The 17569-nt window shown below is 50.6% G+C and overlaps 1 protein-coding gene across 4 annotated transcripts in view; it reads right to left on the bottom strand.

Moving 5' to 3' along the window:
• Positions 1-258: 258 nt before the first annotated feature.
• Positions 259-17569, bottom strand: part of AREL1 (apoptosis resistant E3 ubiquitin protein ligase 1) — a 77482-nt gene continuing 60171 nt past the window's right edge. For all 4 annotated transcript variants that reach the window (XM_038765734.1, XM_038765733.1, XM_038765736.1 and 1 more), the window contains exons 10-20: positions 15826-15967; positions 15104-15225; positions 10801-10876; positions 10363-10472; positions 8947-9126; positions 8660-8785; positions 4390-4519; positions 4068-4126; positions 2151-2240; positions 552-727; positions 259-448 (exon numbers count right to left, since the gene is read on the bottom strand). In XM_038765734.1, coding sequence (XP_038621662.1) covers positions 346-448; positions 552-727; positions 2151-2240; positions 4068-4126; positions 4390-4519; positions 8660-8785; positions 8947-9126; positions 10363-10472; positions 10801-10876; positions 15104-15225; positions 15826-15967 — 1314 coding nt within the window. In that variant the 3' untranslated portion in view covers positions 259-345. The remainder of the gene's footprint in view (positions 449-551; positions 728-2150; positions 2241-4067; positions 4127-4389; positions 4520-8659; positions 8786-8946; positions 9127-10362; positions 10473-10800; positions 10877-15103; positions 15226-15825; positions 15968-17569) is intronic.

The raw sequence follows: 17569 nt of genomic DNA, 5'->3' as shown, positions 1-17569 counted from the left end.
GTAGAACGGCGCCGCGGCCGGAGCTCGCCACGGGGCTCTGAGGGGGGCAAAACAGGGGTCCGGCTCCTAAGCCGATGGGATCCCGGGGGCGGTGGTGGGGAGGGGGCTCCCCGGGGGCGGGTATTAAGGCTTCCGGCGAGCCAGGTCGCTCCGGGCCTCGGGCTCCCCGGGACCCCCGGACGACCAAGGACCCCGACGCTCCGAGCCAGGATGGACCCGGTAAGGGGACGCCGCCTCCGCCCGCGACGCCGGACGCCCGCATACTACCCCTCAGGGGCAGCCGTGGGCGAGGGGGAGGGGGAGAGGGGTGGGACTGGGCAGCGGGAGGACGGAGAGGAGGGGGTGTCAGAGCATGCCGAAGCCCTCGCAGCCCTCGCTGATGGCCAGCTGCAGCATCTTGTGAACCTCTTCGTACGAGTCGTACGTAGGGAGGCACAGCTGGTTAAAACTGCAAGGCCAAAGGAAGAGCGGTGAGCCAGCGGCCGCGGCGCCCGGGCCCGAGGCGGGCCGCGGTTCCCCGGGGGTTGGGGAGGGGGCGGCCGGACACTCACCAGGTGTGTGCCGTGGGCAGCGTGCTGTGGGTGGGGGCCGCGATGATCTGGAACGAAGGGCAGAGGGCGGCGAAGCCCCCGGGGGGCAGCTGCGACGAGCCGGTGGTGAACTGCAGCAGCCGGGCCAGCTCCTCTTGGGTGAAACTGGAGACCACCGTCCAGAACCACCGCATCACCTGACGGGGGGCGGGGCGGGGGGGGACGGACGGGGGCGGCGGAGGGGGGGGTCAGGGGGCCGGGGGCGGCTGGGCGGAAAGACCGCAAGCCCCACGCGGGACAGGGGCCGCGCCCAATCCCACTATCTCCCCCGGCGTTTAGTACAGCGCCTGGCACAGAGTAAGTGCTGAGCAGATACCACCATTATTCTTTAGGATGGCCTTAGGGGAGATCCAACCGGATAATCTGCTCCGGGGCTCTCCCCAATAATCACAACGACTGTGTCTCCCTTTACTGCTCTATTGTACTTTCCAAGCTCTTAGTACAGTGCTCTGCACACAGTAAGCGCTCAATAAATGCGATTGAATGAACGAATCTTGTACCAACTCAAGCGCTTAGTACAGTGCCTGGCACACAGTAAGTGCTGAACAGATACCACCATTATTCTTTAGGATGGCCCTAGGGGAGATCCAACCGGATAGTCTGCTCCGGGGCTTCCCCCCCCAATAATCACAACAACAATTATGTCTCCCTTTACTGCTCTGTTGCACTTTCCAAGCGCTTAGTACAGTGCTCCGCACACAGTAAGCGCTCAATAAATGCGATTGAATGAACAAATCTTGTACCAACTCCACGCTTAGTACAGTGCCCGGCGCACAGTAAGCGCTTACCAAATACCACCATTATTCTTACCAAAAGGATGGCCCTAGGGGAGGTCCAACCGGATAGTCTGCTCCGGGGCTTCCCCTAGTCACAACAACGATTGTGTCTCCCTTTACTGCTCTATTGTACTTTCCAAGCGCTTAGTACAGTGCTCGGCACATAGTAAGCGCTCAATAAATAATATTGAATGAACGAATCTTGTACCTACTCCAGTATAAGTGCTTAACAAATACCATCATTATTATTATCAAAAGAATGGCCTTAGGAGAGATCCAACCTGATCATCTTGTATCTACTCCAACGCTTAGTTCAGTGCCTTCCACATAGGAGCACGTAGTAAGCGCTTAACAAATACCATCATCATCATTCATTGATTCAGTGGCATTCATTGAGCGCTTACCGTGTGCAGAGCACTGTACTAAGCGCTTGGGAGAGGACAGTCACCAGATAACTTCTAGCTGGGACCTCTTCCCAGAAGGGCACATAGTCAGCGCTCAATAAATACGATTGAATGAATGAATACAGTGCTCTGCACCCAGTAAGTGCTCAATAAATACATTTGATTGAATAAATGAATGAATGTTTACTCTTGATTTCCCTGTTGCCTCTTACGCGCCCTGCCTCCCTTCCTTCCTCCTCAAATCCCACTCCATTTCTTCCCACTTCGTCTCCCTCCTCTGCCTCCCCGGGGCCTGGAAACTGCATCCCAGAAGGTGGAAGGGGATTTCCGGACAGGGCCGGGAGCAGAACTCCCTCCCTCATCCCAGATGGGCCACTTACCTTCTCGCGGAAATGCCAGGAGCCTCCCACCACCACTGCGTGCGTCTTGAAGTCCGAGACGCTGATGTCTCCCGTACCGCACATCAGTAGCTGGAAATACGAGACACCAAAGTGAGTAGGGAAGCCCGCGGGAATCGATCGCATCCAGCCCGTTATCTAAACTGGAAAAACGGTTAAGCGAACTCCGTGAAGGGAAACGTGAGCCGTGGGGCCAATCTGCACTCTGAAAGAAAGGTTGCAGTCACTGGGCCAAATGCCACAAGACAAAAGCAAAACTGGAAAATTAAAAAAAATAATCCACTGACTACTGATAAAGAGTTTAGAGCGAAGGAGCAGAGATGGAGTCATTTAGTTTAGCTCTGCTCCCGGCCCCGTCGCTCAGGACTGTGACTCAAGATGGAAGGAGCTCAAAACTTTCTGCACCTTTCATTCGCTATCACCCCACTTTCCAACCTGAGCTTAATAATAATAATAATAATAATAATGATAAGAAGAAGAAGAAGAAGAAGAAGAAGAATAACAACATTTGTTAAGCGCTTACTATGTGCCAAGCACTGTTCTAAGCGCTGGGGAGGATACAGGGTGATCAGGTTGTCCCACGCGGGGCTCACAGTCTTAATCCCCATTTTACAGATGAGGGAACTGGCTCAGAGAAGTTAAGTGACTTGTCCAAGGTTACACAGCAGACAGGTGGCGGAGTCGGCATTCGAACCCATGACCTCGGACTCCAAAGCCCGGGCTCTTTCCACTGAGCCACGTTGCTCATCTATCTTGACTTCACTCATGCCCTGATTCAGATTGTATGTTGGGTAATTAAAAAAAAATAAAATAAAACCACCCCCAGGGTGAAACACACACATTAGTGTCAGTATATGTCAGCACATCCCAGTAGCGTGGAATACTTGGCTCATTCCAACTAGAGAGAAGGCAGTAGAGTTCTAATGCCTGGCCAGGGGAATGACAAAAATCAAATCTAAGAGCATCCTTAACTTCTCTGTGCCTCAGTTCCCTCATCTGTAAAATGGGGATTAAGACTGTGAGCCCCACGTGGGACAACTTGATTTATCTTGTATCTGCCCCAGCGCTTTAGAACAGTGCTTGGCACATAGCAAGCGCTTAACAAATACCATCATCATCCTCCCCTGAAAACCTGCAGGGTAAACGAGCAACTGTTCGTTGCCCTGCAAAGGTGAAGCCAAGCATGGACCATCTTAACTGCCCTGTTTGAGTCTCTCAACCAGTCAAACTTCTTGATTAGCGGTCCCTACGTCAAAAATGACTCCGTGGATTTTAGTCTTTAAATTTAGAACAAGAGGCTTTGCTGAAACCGCTGCCTGAATCTGTTCCGATCTGTGTGCCGAGTCAACAGCGTGGCTCGGTGGAAAGAGCCCGGGCTTTGGAGTCAGAGGTCAGGGGTTCAAATCCTGGCTCCGCCAACTGTCAGCTGTGTGACTTTGGGAAAGTCACTTCACTTCTCTGGGCCTCAGTGACCTCATCTGGAAGATGGGGATTAAGGCTGTGAGCCCCCCGTGAGACAACCTGATCACCTTGTAACCTCCCCAGCACTTACAACGATGCCATCATTACTATTATTATTATTACAGAACTCGCTCGGATATATAGACAATTAAAGAAATCCTGCATGGAAGTCCCCAGTTTGCTCTCCGCCTTCCGGGAAGCTTTTAATAGCAGCCAAAGACAAACACTCTCCTGGTATAAACAGCAAGCGACTACTTGTGGGCGGTTCAAGTGATCGGGTTTTATCGAACCGAGCCAGAAAGGCAGGGTTCGTCACTTCTCCGACGGGAATGGGTTCCTCTCTCCACGTTACCCCAACCCTACTCTGAGTTATCCCCCCGGCGTAGGGCCGCGCTCCGAAAACATGCAGGGAAACGGAAGGAAATCTAAGCACCCTACCTCCAGCTCATTCTCGTCGAAAATAGCCAAGAGGTTTTCGGGGATCAACTCATTGAGGCCTGGAAGGGAAAAGGCAGATTAAAACCCGACTCGGTGTTGGTGGCGGTCTTTCAACTGTATTTAATAATAATAATAATGGCATTTATAAAGCGTTTACTATGTGCAAAGCACTGTTCGAAGCGCTGGGGAGGTTTTATTGAGCACTTACAGGGTGCAGAGCACTGTACTAAGCGCTTGGGAGGTACAAGTCGGCAACGTATAGAGACGGTCCCTACCCAACGACGGGCTGCTGAGAGAAGGCCGAGGGGGGCGGGGGGCCAACCTTTCAAGAAGTGTTCCACTTCCTCTTTCACCTGGCTGGCCAGCCGGTACTGGGCAAGCAGATTTAGATAAAAGATCTTGTTCTCGTTGGTGACGGGGGTCTGCGCCCCACCGGCCATGAGCTCTATAACCTGAAATTAGAGGGAACAGCGAAAGCAGATACTGAGTTTGGCAATCGAGTTACCCGGCGATGACTAGTTGGACAAATCAGACAAATAGAGAAGCAGCGTGGCTCAGTGGAAAGAGCCCGGGCTTTGGAGTCGGAGGCCACGGGTTCGAATCCCAGCTCCGCCAATTGTCAGCTGCTCCGCCAATTGTCAGCTGGGTGACTCTGGGCAAGTCGCTTCACTTCTCTGGGCCTCGGTCACCTCATCTGTAAAATGGGGAATAAAACTGTGAGCCCCCCGTGGGACAACCTGATCACCCTGTAACCTCCCCAGCGCTTAGAACAGTGCTTTGCACATAGTAAGCGCTTAACAAATACCATCATCATTATTATTATTATTAATATTATTAAATCCCTTGGCTGCTGCCCCTTCGAGCTGAGCGTATCCTGTCCTCCGAATCCCCAACCAAGCAGCAGGGCCACTGCTCTCGTACCGATCCACGGCCGTACCCCAGCTTCACTTTCTCTCGCGGCTGCCTCGGAAACAGAATGTTGAGTGAAAGAGCGGGAAACAAACTAGAGTTTCCTTTGGAAAACACTGTAAAAGTGATGAAAAAGTGGATCAAAGCGATCTGAATATATTCATAAACAGCGATTTATTAACAGCGTAGCGGTGAACGTGTGTCAATAACAGGACTTCCAAGTGGAAATTTCAAATGGTTTCTTCTCAGAGAAGCAGCGTGGCTCGGTGGAAAGAGCACGGGCTTGGGAGCCAGAGGTCATGGGTTCGAATCCCGGCTCCGCCACTTGTCAGCTGGGTGACTTTGGGCAAGTCGCTTCACTTCTCTGGGCCTCAGTTACCTCATCTGTAAAATGGGGATGAAGACTGTGAGCCCCACGTGGGACGACCTGATCACCTTGTAACCTCCCCAGCGCTTAGAACAGGGCTTTGCACATAGTAAGCGCTTAATAGATGCCGTCACTATTACTGTCAGCTGTGTGACTTTGGGCAAGTCACTTCACTTCTCTAGGCCTCAGTTACCTCATCTGTAAAATGGGGATGAAGACTGTGAGCCCCACGTGGGACGACCTGATCACCTTGTAACCTCCCCAGCGCTTAGAACAGGGCTTTGTACATAGTAAGCGCTTAATAAGTGCCATCATTATTACTGTCAGCTGTGTGACTTTGGGCAAGTCACTTCACTTCTCTGGGCCTCAGTTGCCTCGTCTGTAAAATGGGGATTAAAACTGTGAGCCCCACACGGGATGACCTGATCACCTTGTATCCCCCCCCCAGCGCTTAGAACAGTGCTTCGCACACAGTAAGCACTTAACGAATACCATTATTATTATTATTCCGGAAATGCTTCACTTTCTTGGGTGTTATCTTTCACATCCTGGCGACGAGACCCCTTGTGCTAACACCCATACAGACCTATCGCTGTCTATGCTTCATTAAATCTGTCCTCGCCCAAACGTAAAATTGAAATGGACTCTAGTCAAGACAGGTGAGGGGAAGGATAAGGTTTAAGCCAAGATCGACTATTGCAGGTAAACCCTATCATGAAAGAGTCCTAAAAGAGAAGGATGATTCAGGGATGTTGTGGCTTGTATTGTTACTCTTCAATCAATCGATCAGAAGCATTTACTGAGCTCCTACCCTTTGCAGAAAACTGCACCAAGGTATCTATTGGGCGCCTACTGTGTGCAGAGCAGTGTACTATGTGCTTGGGAGGGGACAGTACAACGGAGGTGGTAGATATGTTCCCTGCCCGCACCGAGCTTACGGTTTAGCGTCTTCTAGGTTGGCTAACACCTCCAGTTCCCCGACCCTCTTAAAGCCAACAACCACTGACTACCGCCATGAGAAGCAGTGTGGCGCAGTGCATAGAGCAACGGGCCTTGAAGTCGGGAGGTCACGGGTTCTAATCCCGGCTCCGCCATCGGCTGTGTGGCCTTGGGCAAGTCCCTTCACTTCTCTGGGCCCCAGTTACCTCAGCTGGAAAATGGGGATTAAGACTGCGAACCCCACGTGGGACAACCTGATCACCTTGTAACCTCCCCAGCGCTTAGAACAGTGCTTTGCACATAGTAAGCGCTTAATAAATGCCATCGTTATTATTATTATTACTAAGCGCTTAACAAATATGATCATTATTATTACCAGGCTCAGCGGAGGGACCTTCAGCTAAGGTGAAAACTGGGGGCCAGAAAGAGCTGGGTGAGCGGAGGGAAATTAACTGCTACATTTAGAGAACCGTCATATTGACCGAAAGCTCGTTGTTCTGGTCAGTGCTCCGCAAACAGACAGCACTTAATAATTACCACTGATTGCTTGATATTTCCCCCGTGCTTTAGAACTAACGGTTTCCACGGTTCACCCTTGACACGGTTTCCAAACGGTTTCCAAACCCAACTGCAATGGAGTCGGCTCAGTTTCCCCAGTTAGCTCTGTTTCCGGCGCGTATCTTTACATATATTACAAATTATTTATTCATATTAATATCCGTCTCCCCCTCTAGACTGTAAGCTTGTTACGGGCAGGGAATGTTCCTGCTAATTCTGTTGGATTGTACTCTCCCAAGCACTTAGTACAGTGTTCTGCATATAGTAAATGTGTACTTCCCATGTGCTTAGTGCTCTGCACCCAGTAAGCGCTCAATAAACATGATTGAATGAATGAAGGAATGAACACCATCGATGGACTGATTTCCCAAATTAGGAGACCACGGCTTTCCTCAAACCCAGTCCAAATTCCCCTGTCCCTCATCCCAACCTAGGGAAAGACGAGGCTTTCTCTCCACAGACGAAAAGAGGATTCTCTTAAATTACTAGCTGTTAGGTTTGTTTCTCACAGCTTTACCGCTGCAGAGGTTGGAAACGTGCCTCTCGTTCTTCTCTACCTTAAACCCCACCAGGAGAGAAAGATCCAATCACGTGGCTCAATGGAAAGAGCCCGGGCTTGGGAGTCAGAGGTCATGGGTTCAAATCCCGGCTCCGCCAACTGTCAGCTGTGTGACTTTGGGCAAGTCGCTTCACTTCTCTGGGCCTCAGTTCCCTCATCTGTAAAATGGGGATGAAGACTGTGAGCCCCAGGTGGGACAACCTGATCACCTGGTATCCTCCCCAGTGCTTAGAACAGTGCTTGGCACACAGTAGACTGTGAGCCTACTGTTGGGTAGGGACTATCTCTATATGTTGCCAACTTGTACTTCCCAAGCGCTTAGTACAGTGCTCTGTACACAGTAAGCGCTCAATAAATACGATTGAATGAATGAATGAATGAATAGTAAGCGCTTAACAAATGCCATCATCATCATTATTATTATTATTATCCTGCCTCAACTCACTGCTGGCTTCTCGGGATCTTTCAGACTTGTTGTGGGCAGGGGATGTGTTTGTTCTACTGTACCCTCCCAAGCGCTTAGTACAGGACTCTACATACAGTCAATAAGTACGATTGACTGACTGCCTTATCAACAGGGCTACTTACTATGTGCACAGTGCTGTGATGATGATGATGGCATTTATTAAGCGCTTACTATGTGCAAAGCACTGTGCTAAGTAGAGTGTGACTGAAACCAAAGACTCAGCCCCTGCTCCTAGGGGTTTATTACAATCTAGTGTAACCCAGGATAAAGCACCCAGAAAAGCCTCCGTTAAACACCCCGAGGTCGAGGACGCAGCATAATCTAGGAAGAGCTGAGATGCCAATGGAAATCCGCCTCTGGGAGATACTGAGAAAGGCCCGGAAGGAGGGAATGAGACCACCTATGGTGGGTGAAGAAATAGGGTGTAAATGCTAGGGGGCTTATGCTCTTCAGGAGAGAGGCTCAGAACCAGCTCCGGGGCCTATGTAGTGACAGAAGAGACAAATGTCACAGTGCTCTGCACACAGTAAGCACTCAATAAATACGACTGAATGAATGTCAGAGTGTTGATGTACATGAGGAACACCTCAAAAGGCAGATGGGATGCAAAAGTTGTGGGGCTGTGTGGTGTGTTTGAGAGAGAGAGAGAGAGATAAGGCTTGCTCTTATTTAGGGGACCTCAATGCTGGTGAAGCCTGCAGCCTTCTGAAACATGGGCTCCTTCCAGAGCGCAAAACCCACCTTACTGAACCCCACTTGTGGTGGGAGGTGAGAGGGATTGGTCCTTCACTCACCTTATCCAGCTGGCCTGATCTGTTGTATTTTTCCTCCGCGAAAACCAGCTCGATCTCGCTCATGTCGTTGTTCAGGATGAAGCAGACTTTGGATTTATAGAATTCGGGGTCGTCGGTCTCAAAATACTGCGGAGAGAGGGTTGAGGGGGTGGGGAAAAAGTATGAGACCGTTAACGCTCTCTGACTTGGGGGACTTGGGGGACTCTACCGCTTCTTTACTGAAGGGGAGGTTGCCTGGTGGCTCGAAGCCAAGGGTCGCGCTGAAGAGGATGGCTTCCAGGTCTCACCTTATAGTGCATTCGCAGGCCTATCATTTGGGCCAGGAAGGAACGGGTGAAGCGGGCCCGCACCAGCTGCTTGTAAGCACCTCCCAGGGACGACTCATAGAGGCACTTGCCCACGAGCCGGCCCGCAAACTCGTAGACCTTCAGCCGGAGGTGGGAAGGGCGGTTGGGGTTGGGATGCACCTGCCGACACAGAACCCCGGTTAAGATGCCGCAAAGGCCGGGAGGCTGGGAACACGTCGGGCATTTGAGAAACTCTCAGGGCGAAGCCAAGAGCTGATGGATTCGACTTGGTCGACGTCCCGTGGAACCACCAGTGGCAAGAGCCAGGGCTTGGGAGTCAGAGGTCGTGGGTTCTAATCCTCAGCTGTGTGACTTCAGGCAAGTCACTTCACTGGGCCTCCGTTTACCCAATCTGCTGTCAAATGGGGATTAAGACTGTGAGCCCCCCGTGGGACAACCTGATAGCCTTGTACCAGAGAAGCAGCTTAGCCTGGCTCAGTGGAAAGAGCCCGGGCTTGGGAGTCAGAGGTCATGGGTTCAAATCCCTGCTCCACCAATTGCCAGCTGTGTGATTTTGGGCAAGTCACTTCACTTCTCTGTGCCTCAGTTACCTCAGCTGTAAAATGGGGATTAAGACTGTGAGCCCCCGCCGTGGGACAACCCGATCACCTTGTAACCTCCCCAGCGCTTAGAATGGTGCTTGGCACATAGTAAGCGCCTAACAAATGCCATCATCATTATTATTGTATCTACCCCAGCGCTTGACACACAGTAAGCGCTTAACAAATACCATCACTATTATTATTATTATAAGAGATTCTTTCCTCTTTATAGAGCTGGGGCTGGGAGGAAATGGAGTACGTCAGGGACTCCAAGTTTAAATGGGAATTCTGTCAGCCAGAGGCGACTTCCTCTAACGGGTCAATAAGCCTAATGAGGAAAGCTGCTAATACAGGTTTGCCTCAAAAAAACATTCTACTGGTAAGACACCGGTAATAACAGTCACATCACAGTCACAGTCAGCCCTCATTTTAGAGAAGAGGAAACTGAGAAACAGTTAAGCACTTGTTCTCTTTCCCCCTTCGACTGTTAGCTCCGTGTTGGGCAGGGACTGTGTCCAACCTGATTATCGTATATCTGTCCCAGGGCTTAGCAGAGTGCTTGGCATATGGTGTTTAGCAAAAGCCACAGTTATTATCAGTATTATTAGTCGAAGGCCCAGAATGCGAAGCAATCTGCCTCGGGCTTACACAGACAGCCAAGGGCAGAGTCAACCCAGAACCCAGGTCTACCGTCTAACCTCCAAATCACGCTGCTTCTTATTGCAGCTACTGGTAACAAGAAACCCATCTTCTCCAGCTTGGGGGTGGGGGCAGAGGGGGCAACTTGGGCGGTGAAAGGATTCTACAGACTCACCAAAGCCTGGTTGTTATCACTGAAGCGGGTGAAGAGCTGATTGGTGGTGTCAAACAGGGCTTTGCAGATTAGCTCGAACCACTCCCGGCGAGGCCCTCCCCAGTCGAGAGCTGGAAGGCAAGATGGGTCCCAAGAACATCGATTACACCTGGGCCGTGCCAGCCGCTCACCACGAGAACAACGTTCCTGGTCTACCCAAGATGGGAGACGCGCAGAAGCTCGGAGAATTTTAGTCCGCTCCTCGGAATACCCAAATAGGTCATTCGGTTTGCTGGGCCTTGCAGGGAGGGAGAAGGACAAAGGCTGACTTCTCTCTTTTATCCAAAACACTCCAGGCTCCTTGCCCGCTGGAGCTGGCTCTTCCTCCTCCTCCCGTTCTCTAGTCCCCTTGGAAAATGGAAAGTCTCCCCCGAGGCGGATGGGTCGGCTCGGACTCACCTTCCTCGTCTTGGAAAATCACTTCAAAGTTTTTGCTCCAGTCGGAGATGGAGAAATTCCGAGTGGCTTTCAGAGACTGGAGGTAGTGAAGGGAAGAACTGTCAGCATTTTGGCATCTCACAGGCGCTGAAGACAAGAGCGCGAGAACATCTCCATGCCAGTTCGTTACCTAGTGTACTGCTGGCACTCCGAAGAGATTTAATAATAATCAGGACAGCTTTAACCCGCTCCTCTATATTTACATGACGCCTACTCCCAAAGAAATCAAAGTGCTTTCCGCATTTTTTTTAAAAAAGATAATTAACCTTAAAATCATTTTTTAAAATGGTGTTCACGAAGCGCTTTCTATGTGCCAGGCACTGTACAAAGCACTGGAGTGGATACAAGCTAATCAGCTTGGACGCAGTCCCTGTCCCACAAACGGCTCACGTGGCTCAGTGGAAAGAGCCCGGGCTTTGGAGTCAGAGGTCATGGGTTCAAATCCTGGTTCCGCCAATTGACTTTGGGCAAGTCACTTCACTTCTCTGTGCCTCAGTTCCCTCATGTGTAAAATGGGGATTAAGACTATGAGCCCCCCGTGGGACAACCTGATCACCTTGTATCCTCCCCAGAGCTTAGAACAGTGCTTTGCACATAGTGGCTCAGTGGAAAGAGCATGGGTTTTGGAGTCAGAGGTCATGGGTTCAAATCCCGGCTCTGCCAATTGTCAGCTGTGTGACTTTGGGCAAGTCACTTCACTTCTCTGGGCCTCAGTTACCTCATCTGTAAAATGGGGATGAAGACTGTGAGCCCCCCGTGGGACAACCTGATCACCTTGTAACCTCCCCAGTGCTTAGAACAGTGCTTTGCACATAGTAAGCGCTTAATAAATGCTATCATTATTATTATTATTATTATTAGCTTAATAAATGCCATCATTATTAAAGGGCTCACAATATTGATCCCCATTGTACAGATGAGGTAACTGAGGCACAAGGAATTAAAGTGACACGTGGCAGACATGTGGCGGAGCCAGGATTAGAACCTGGGGCCTTCTGACTCCAGTCTGTGCTCTATCCACTAGGCCACACTGCCTCTGACGTGGAAACGCCAGATATTTTTGCCATCCATTTTCAGAGAAGGAAAAACTGAGGCCCAGAGAAGTAGTAGTAGAAATAGCATTTATTAACTGCTCACTGTGTGAAGAACACCGTAGTAGGGACCGGGAGAGAATACTCAGGTGGCAATGAGTGCGGCCCCCGTCCCTCGGGGAATGACTTGCCCATGGCTCCACGAGTCTATGCTGGGGCAATCAGCCATCGGGAAGGCCAACAGCTCGGGACTGGATGCCAATCACCACTCTACTGCCCACCTCCAGTCTTGAGACTGTGACCCACAGTATGGGCAGTGTGGTCTAGTGGATAGAGCCCGGGCCCGGGAGTCCGAAGGACCTGGATTCTCATTCCGGCTCTGCCGCTTGTCTGCTGTTTGACCCTGGGCAAGTCACTTCACTTCTCTGTGCCTCGCTTACCTCATCTGCAAAATGGGGATTAAGACAGCGAGCCCCATGTGGGGCAGGGACCATTCCAACCTGATTAGCTTGGATCTACCCCGGCGATTAGTTCAGTGCTTGGTACATAGTAAGCCCTTAAATACCATAATTTTTAAAAAAGGAGGAGAAGGAGAAGAAGTAGACAAAGAGGAAGAAGGAGGAGGAGGAGGAAGAAAGAAGAAGAAAAGCTGAAACTCTGCCTGCCCTGGGCCAAACAGTCCAGATGTCTTCTGGACAGGGTGACTTCAAAAACCCCAAAAGGAGAAAATAATTCTGCCAGTGCTTATACGCTTCAGACAGACACGCAGCAGGGGTGCCCTTTCTTCACCACATCTCCCCAGAAAACAATTTTCTTTGATGAAAGAACACCGCTCCTAGGCGCCTACTAAAAGCCATTTTCTTTTGACACAAATCCACGCCTCCCAATTCTCCTACGATGTGAGGATTGGGGCCGACCTGAACGAGCCTCGGTGCTGAGGAAAACTTGTGCTGTAGTATTCATTCATTCATGCACTCAACGGTATTTATTGAGCGCTTATTGTGTGCAGAGCACTGTAGTACTCACCGCTATGATGCCGCACGGGCTCGCGTTGCTGAAAAAATGAACCCTAGGGCCTAGTCTCATTCTGGCCAAATCACAGATGGAAAACTCTCGCTATGGCAATATTGGGTGTGTTCGCTCCGGCCCTGCGTGATTCACCCTGGAGAATTCTTGATGTCCTTTAACTGTCCAGTTTTTATTTTCAAAACCAGTCTGAATCAACTCGCCACACACTCTCTCTCTACAAGCCCCTTTGGCAACATGTCCTACACTTGGAGGAATCCAACACATAAAAGCAAGATATCCTTCCAAAGAAAGGACCGAAGATCAAAGAGAGCAGCTCTGGACCGAAACTGAACTGCAACGCAGATGCCAAACGAACCGTCTCCCACAGAGTCGCAGAGAGCTGATTCACTCTGCTCCGAGAAACTGAGTCGGGGGCAGAGCCAGAAATAGAAGTCAGTACTGATGATTCCCTTTCTCTAGACCCAAAGTGCATCGATAATGGAACTCAAGTCAGCAGAGGGCAACTTTCCCGACCCGAAAAATCCCCTAGGAGAGGGAAAGCAGAAATTCCAGCCAGCGGTCCATGGAATAGTCTCTGGCCAAACCTGCCAAACCTGCTCTGGGAAGGAATGTACCTTGGATCATGTGAAATCATGTGACTGGGATGGGAGGGGTTGGGGGGGAAGCATTAAGGACCACTGACGGTTGCCAACGACTACAGACTCACAGACAGTGTGTGAAAATGAGCTAAAATCAGTTGGATCCATAAAATACTTCAAACTCCATAGATAATGTGGCAATGGACAGAGGCGGCCCATTTGTTTTTATGGTATTTGTGGTATTTGTTAAGGGCTTAGTGTGTGCTACGCACTGTTCTAAGCGGTGGGGTAGATACAAGTTCATCAGGTTATACACAGTCCCTGTCCCACAAGAGGCAAAGAAGGAGGGAGTACAATCTAATCCTCATTTTACAGTTAAGGAAACTGGCCCAGAGAAGTGAAGTGATTTGTCTAAGGTCACACAGCAAGCAACTGGGCACAGCTGCGTAAATTTACGGTCCTGCTGGCAACCCCAACCACTAGGAGAGGTGGAAAGACAATCAATGGTATTTACCGAGTATTTTCTACGTGTAGAGCACTGTACTAAGTGTTAAAGACAAATGACTATATTTGTGGGATTTCAGGGGAGAGAGTCAATTAATGGCATTTACTGAGTGCTTACTAGGTGGAGAGCACCGTACTAAGTGCTTAAGACAAACAATGACTATATTTGTGGGAGTTACTGGGAAAGACCATGAGTTGGTAGAGAAACAAAGGACCCGGAGAATTTAGTCTGGTAACAATAATAGTATTCATGGTATTTAAGTGCTTATTATGTGCCAAGCACTGTTCTAAGCACTACGGTAGATACGAGCTAATCAGGTTGTACACAGTCCCTGCCCCGCATGGGGCTCCCGATCTAAGTAAGTGGGAGAACAGAAATGAAAATCTCCATCTTAACAGTTGAGGAAACTGAAGCACAGAGAAGTGAAGAGACATGCCCCACGTCACAAGCCAGCAAGTCTCAAAGCCGGGATTAGAACCCAGGTCCTCTGACTCCCAAGCCCGGGTTTCATCCATTAGGTCAAGCTGCTTCTCTTCTGCTCTTCATTCATTCATTCCATGGTATTTATTGAGTGCTTATGGGGTGCAGAGCACTGTACTAAGCACTTGGGAGAGTAAGCTATAGAGAAGCAGTGTGCCTCAGTGGAAAGAGCCCGGGCTTTGGAGTCAGAGGTCATGGGTTCAAATCCCGGCTCCGCCAACTGTCAGCTGTGTGACTTTGGGCAAGTCGCTTCACTTCTCTGGGCCTCAGTTACCTTATCTGTAAAATGGGGATTGAGACTGTGAGCCCCTCCGTGGGACAACGTGATCACCTTGTAACCTCCCCAGCGCTTAGAACAGTGCTTCGCACATAGTAAGCGCTTAATAAATGCCATCATTATTATTATTATATAACAATAAACAGACACCGAACCTACAGTCTAGAGGGGGAGACGGACATTAATAGAAATAAATAAATGATCTTCTCTCCTGCTCCTGTTGGTGTTGCACTCTCCCAAGTGCTTGGGACAGTGCTCTGAACACGGTAAGCGCTCGATAAATACGACTGACTGGTGCCCAGAGGGGTCCCGGGAGGAAGAGGCCGGGAACGACACGTTGCCAGGGAGATGTGACGCGACTCACCGAGTCCAACAGGGAGTATCGGCTGACCTTCAGCGTGACCTTGGAGTGAGGTCTCTTCATGTGGACCTGCCGTAGCTCGCGATGGAAGAAGTTCACCTTGTCCTGGAAGGTCTCGGAGCCTCCTGAAGGCGGCCCCGGCATGATCACAATCACATTAGAGCAATCAGAACTGCTTGCTGAACGCTCGCTCTGTGTGGGGCTCTGTACTGAGCGCTTCAGGCAGAGTACAGCAGTCGGTAGATAGGATCGCTGGCCTCAAGGATGACTCTCCCCCACTTCAGAGCCATACAGAAGGCACGCCTCCTCCAAGAGGCCTTCCCTAAGCCCTCTTTTCCTCTTCCCTTCTGCGTCGCCCTGATTTGCTCCCTTTAATCCTCCCCACTTCCAGCCTCACAGCTCTTCTGTCCATATCTGTCATTTACTGATTTCTATTAATATCTGTCTCCCCTTCTAGACTGTAAGCTCTTCTGTCCATATCTGCCATTTACTGATTTCTATTAATATCTGTCTCCCCTTCTAGACTGTAAGCTCGTTGTGGGAAGGGAAAGTGTCTCTTTATCGTTGTACTCTCCCAAGCACTAACGTACAGTGCTCCGCACACAGTAAGCGCTCAATAAATACAACTGACTGACTGATTACTGACTGTCCACACTGCTCACTATCCTCCACCCCAGAGTTGCTGCCCTCCCTGCTTTTCCCACCGCGCCCTTTCCCGCCTTTACCTATGTTTTTATGGAGGGAGCGAATGAAAGTGGCTGCTAAGATATTCCTTTCCTTGCAGCTGAGCTCCACCGGGGGTTGAATCCCATCGTCGACCACCAATGTCAGCAGCTTATGCACAGGGTCGGGTCCGTGGTAGGAAAACTAGCGACAAAGCAGATGCCAGGCCGGTGTTTAAACCCTAATCCCGGAGGCCGTGCCAACCTACTCCGATTAATCTGCCCACACTCGCTCTACACGCTCTCCCTATCCCAGGCCGGTGGGAGAGCTGATGCTGAAGGAGCGGCCTCCGCCCACCGCCCTGACGAAAAGATAACTTGATTTTGCGCCCTCAAATCAGAAATCCATTTCTAATCGCCTGGGCTGCAGGACCCCAGGGTGGAACGTTAGACGGGTCCACCATCTGGAACCAAGGAAAGGATGGGAAGATCCCAAGATGGGGCCACAGCTGCAAGAGGGCTCGGTCATGGTCAGCAAGCAGGGACCAGCATGGGGGAAAAGGCTAGGGGAAGGGGCTGCGGCGAAAAAGCTGGGCGGGAGGAGCTGGGGGGAAGAGTTGAGGGGAAAAGCTGAGGGAAAGCGTTGAGGGGAAGAGCTGAGGGAAAGATCTGAGGGAAAGAACTGAGGGAAATGGCTGAGGGGAAGAGTTGAGGGAAAGAACTGAGGGAAAGTGCTGAGGGAAAGAGCTGAGGGAAAGAACTGAGGGAAAGTGCTGAGGGAAAGAACTGAGGGAAATGGCTGAAGAAAAGTGCTGAGGGGAAGAGCTGAGGGAAAGTGCAGAGGGAAAGGACTGAGGTAAAGAACTGAGGGAAAGCGATGAGGGGAAGTGCTGAGGGAAAGAGCTGAGGGGAAGAGCTGAGGGAAATAACTGGGGAAAAGGGCTGAGGGAAAGAGTTGAGGAAAAGTGCTGAGGGGAAGAGATGAGGGACAGAGCTGAAGGAAAGAGCTGAGAGGGAAGTGCTGAGGGAAATAACTGAGGGAAAGAGCTGAAGAAAACAGCTGAGGAAAGGGGCTGACAGGAAGAGCTGAGGGAAAGAGATGAGCAAAAGAGCTGAAAGAAAGAGCAGAGGGAAAGAGCTGAGGGAAAGTGCTGAGGGAAAGAACTGAGGGAAAGGGCTGAGGGAAAGTGCTGAGGGGAAGAGCTGAGGGAAAGTGCTGAGGGGAAGAGCTGAGGGAAAGTGCTGAGGGAAAGAACTGAGGGAAAGAACTGAGGGAAAGTGCTGAAGGAAAGAACTGAGGGAAATGGCTGATGGAAAGTGCTGAGGGAAAGATCTGAGGGAAAGATCTGAGAGAAAGAACTTGAGGTAAAGATCTGAGGGAAAGTGCTGAGGGAAAGAGCTGAGGGAAAGTGCTGAGGGACAGTGCTGAGGGAAAGGGCAGAGGGAAAAAGTTGAGAGAAAGAACTGAGGGAAAGCAATGAGGGGAAGTGCTGAGTGAAAGGGCTGAGGGGAAGAGCTAAGGAGACGAGTTGAGGGAAAGTGCTGAGGGAAAGAGCTGATGAAAATAACTGAGGGAAAGGGCTGAGAGAAAAAAGCTGAGGGGAAGTGTTGGGGGGAAAAGCTGAGGGAAAGAACTGAGGGAAAGAGCTGAGGGAAAGAGCTGAAGAAAGGTGTTGAAGGGAAGAGCTGAGGGAAAGAGATGAGGGGAAGGGTTGAGGGGAAGAGCTGAAGGAAAGAGCTGAGGGAAAGAGCCTAGGGAAAGGGCTGAGGGGAAGACCTGAGGGAAAGGGTTGAGGGGAAGAGCTGA

Source organism: Tachyglossus aculeatus, chromosome 23 (assembly GCF_015852505.1).
Source record: "Tachyglossus aculeatus isolate mTacAcu1 chromosome 23, mTacAcu1.pri, whole genome shotgun sequence".
In the NCBI taxonomy this organism is placed as follows: Eukaryota; Metazoa; Chordata; class Mammalia; order Monotremata; family Tachyglossidae; genus Tachyglossus; species Tachyglossus aculeatus.
This window is presented reverse-complemented; position numbering and strand designations above follow the sequence as displayed.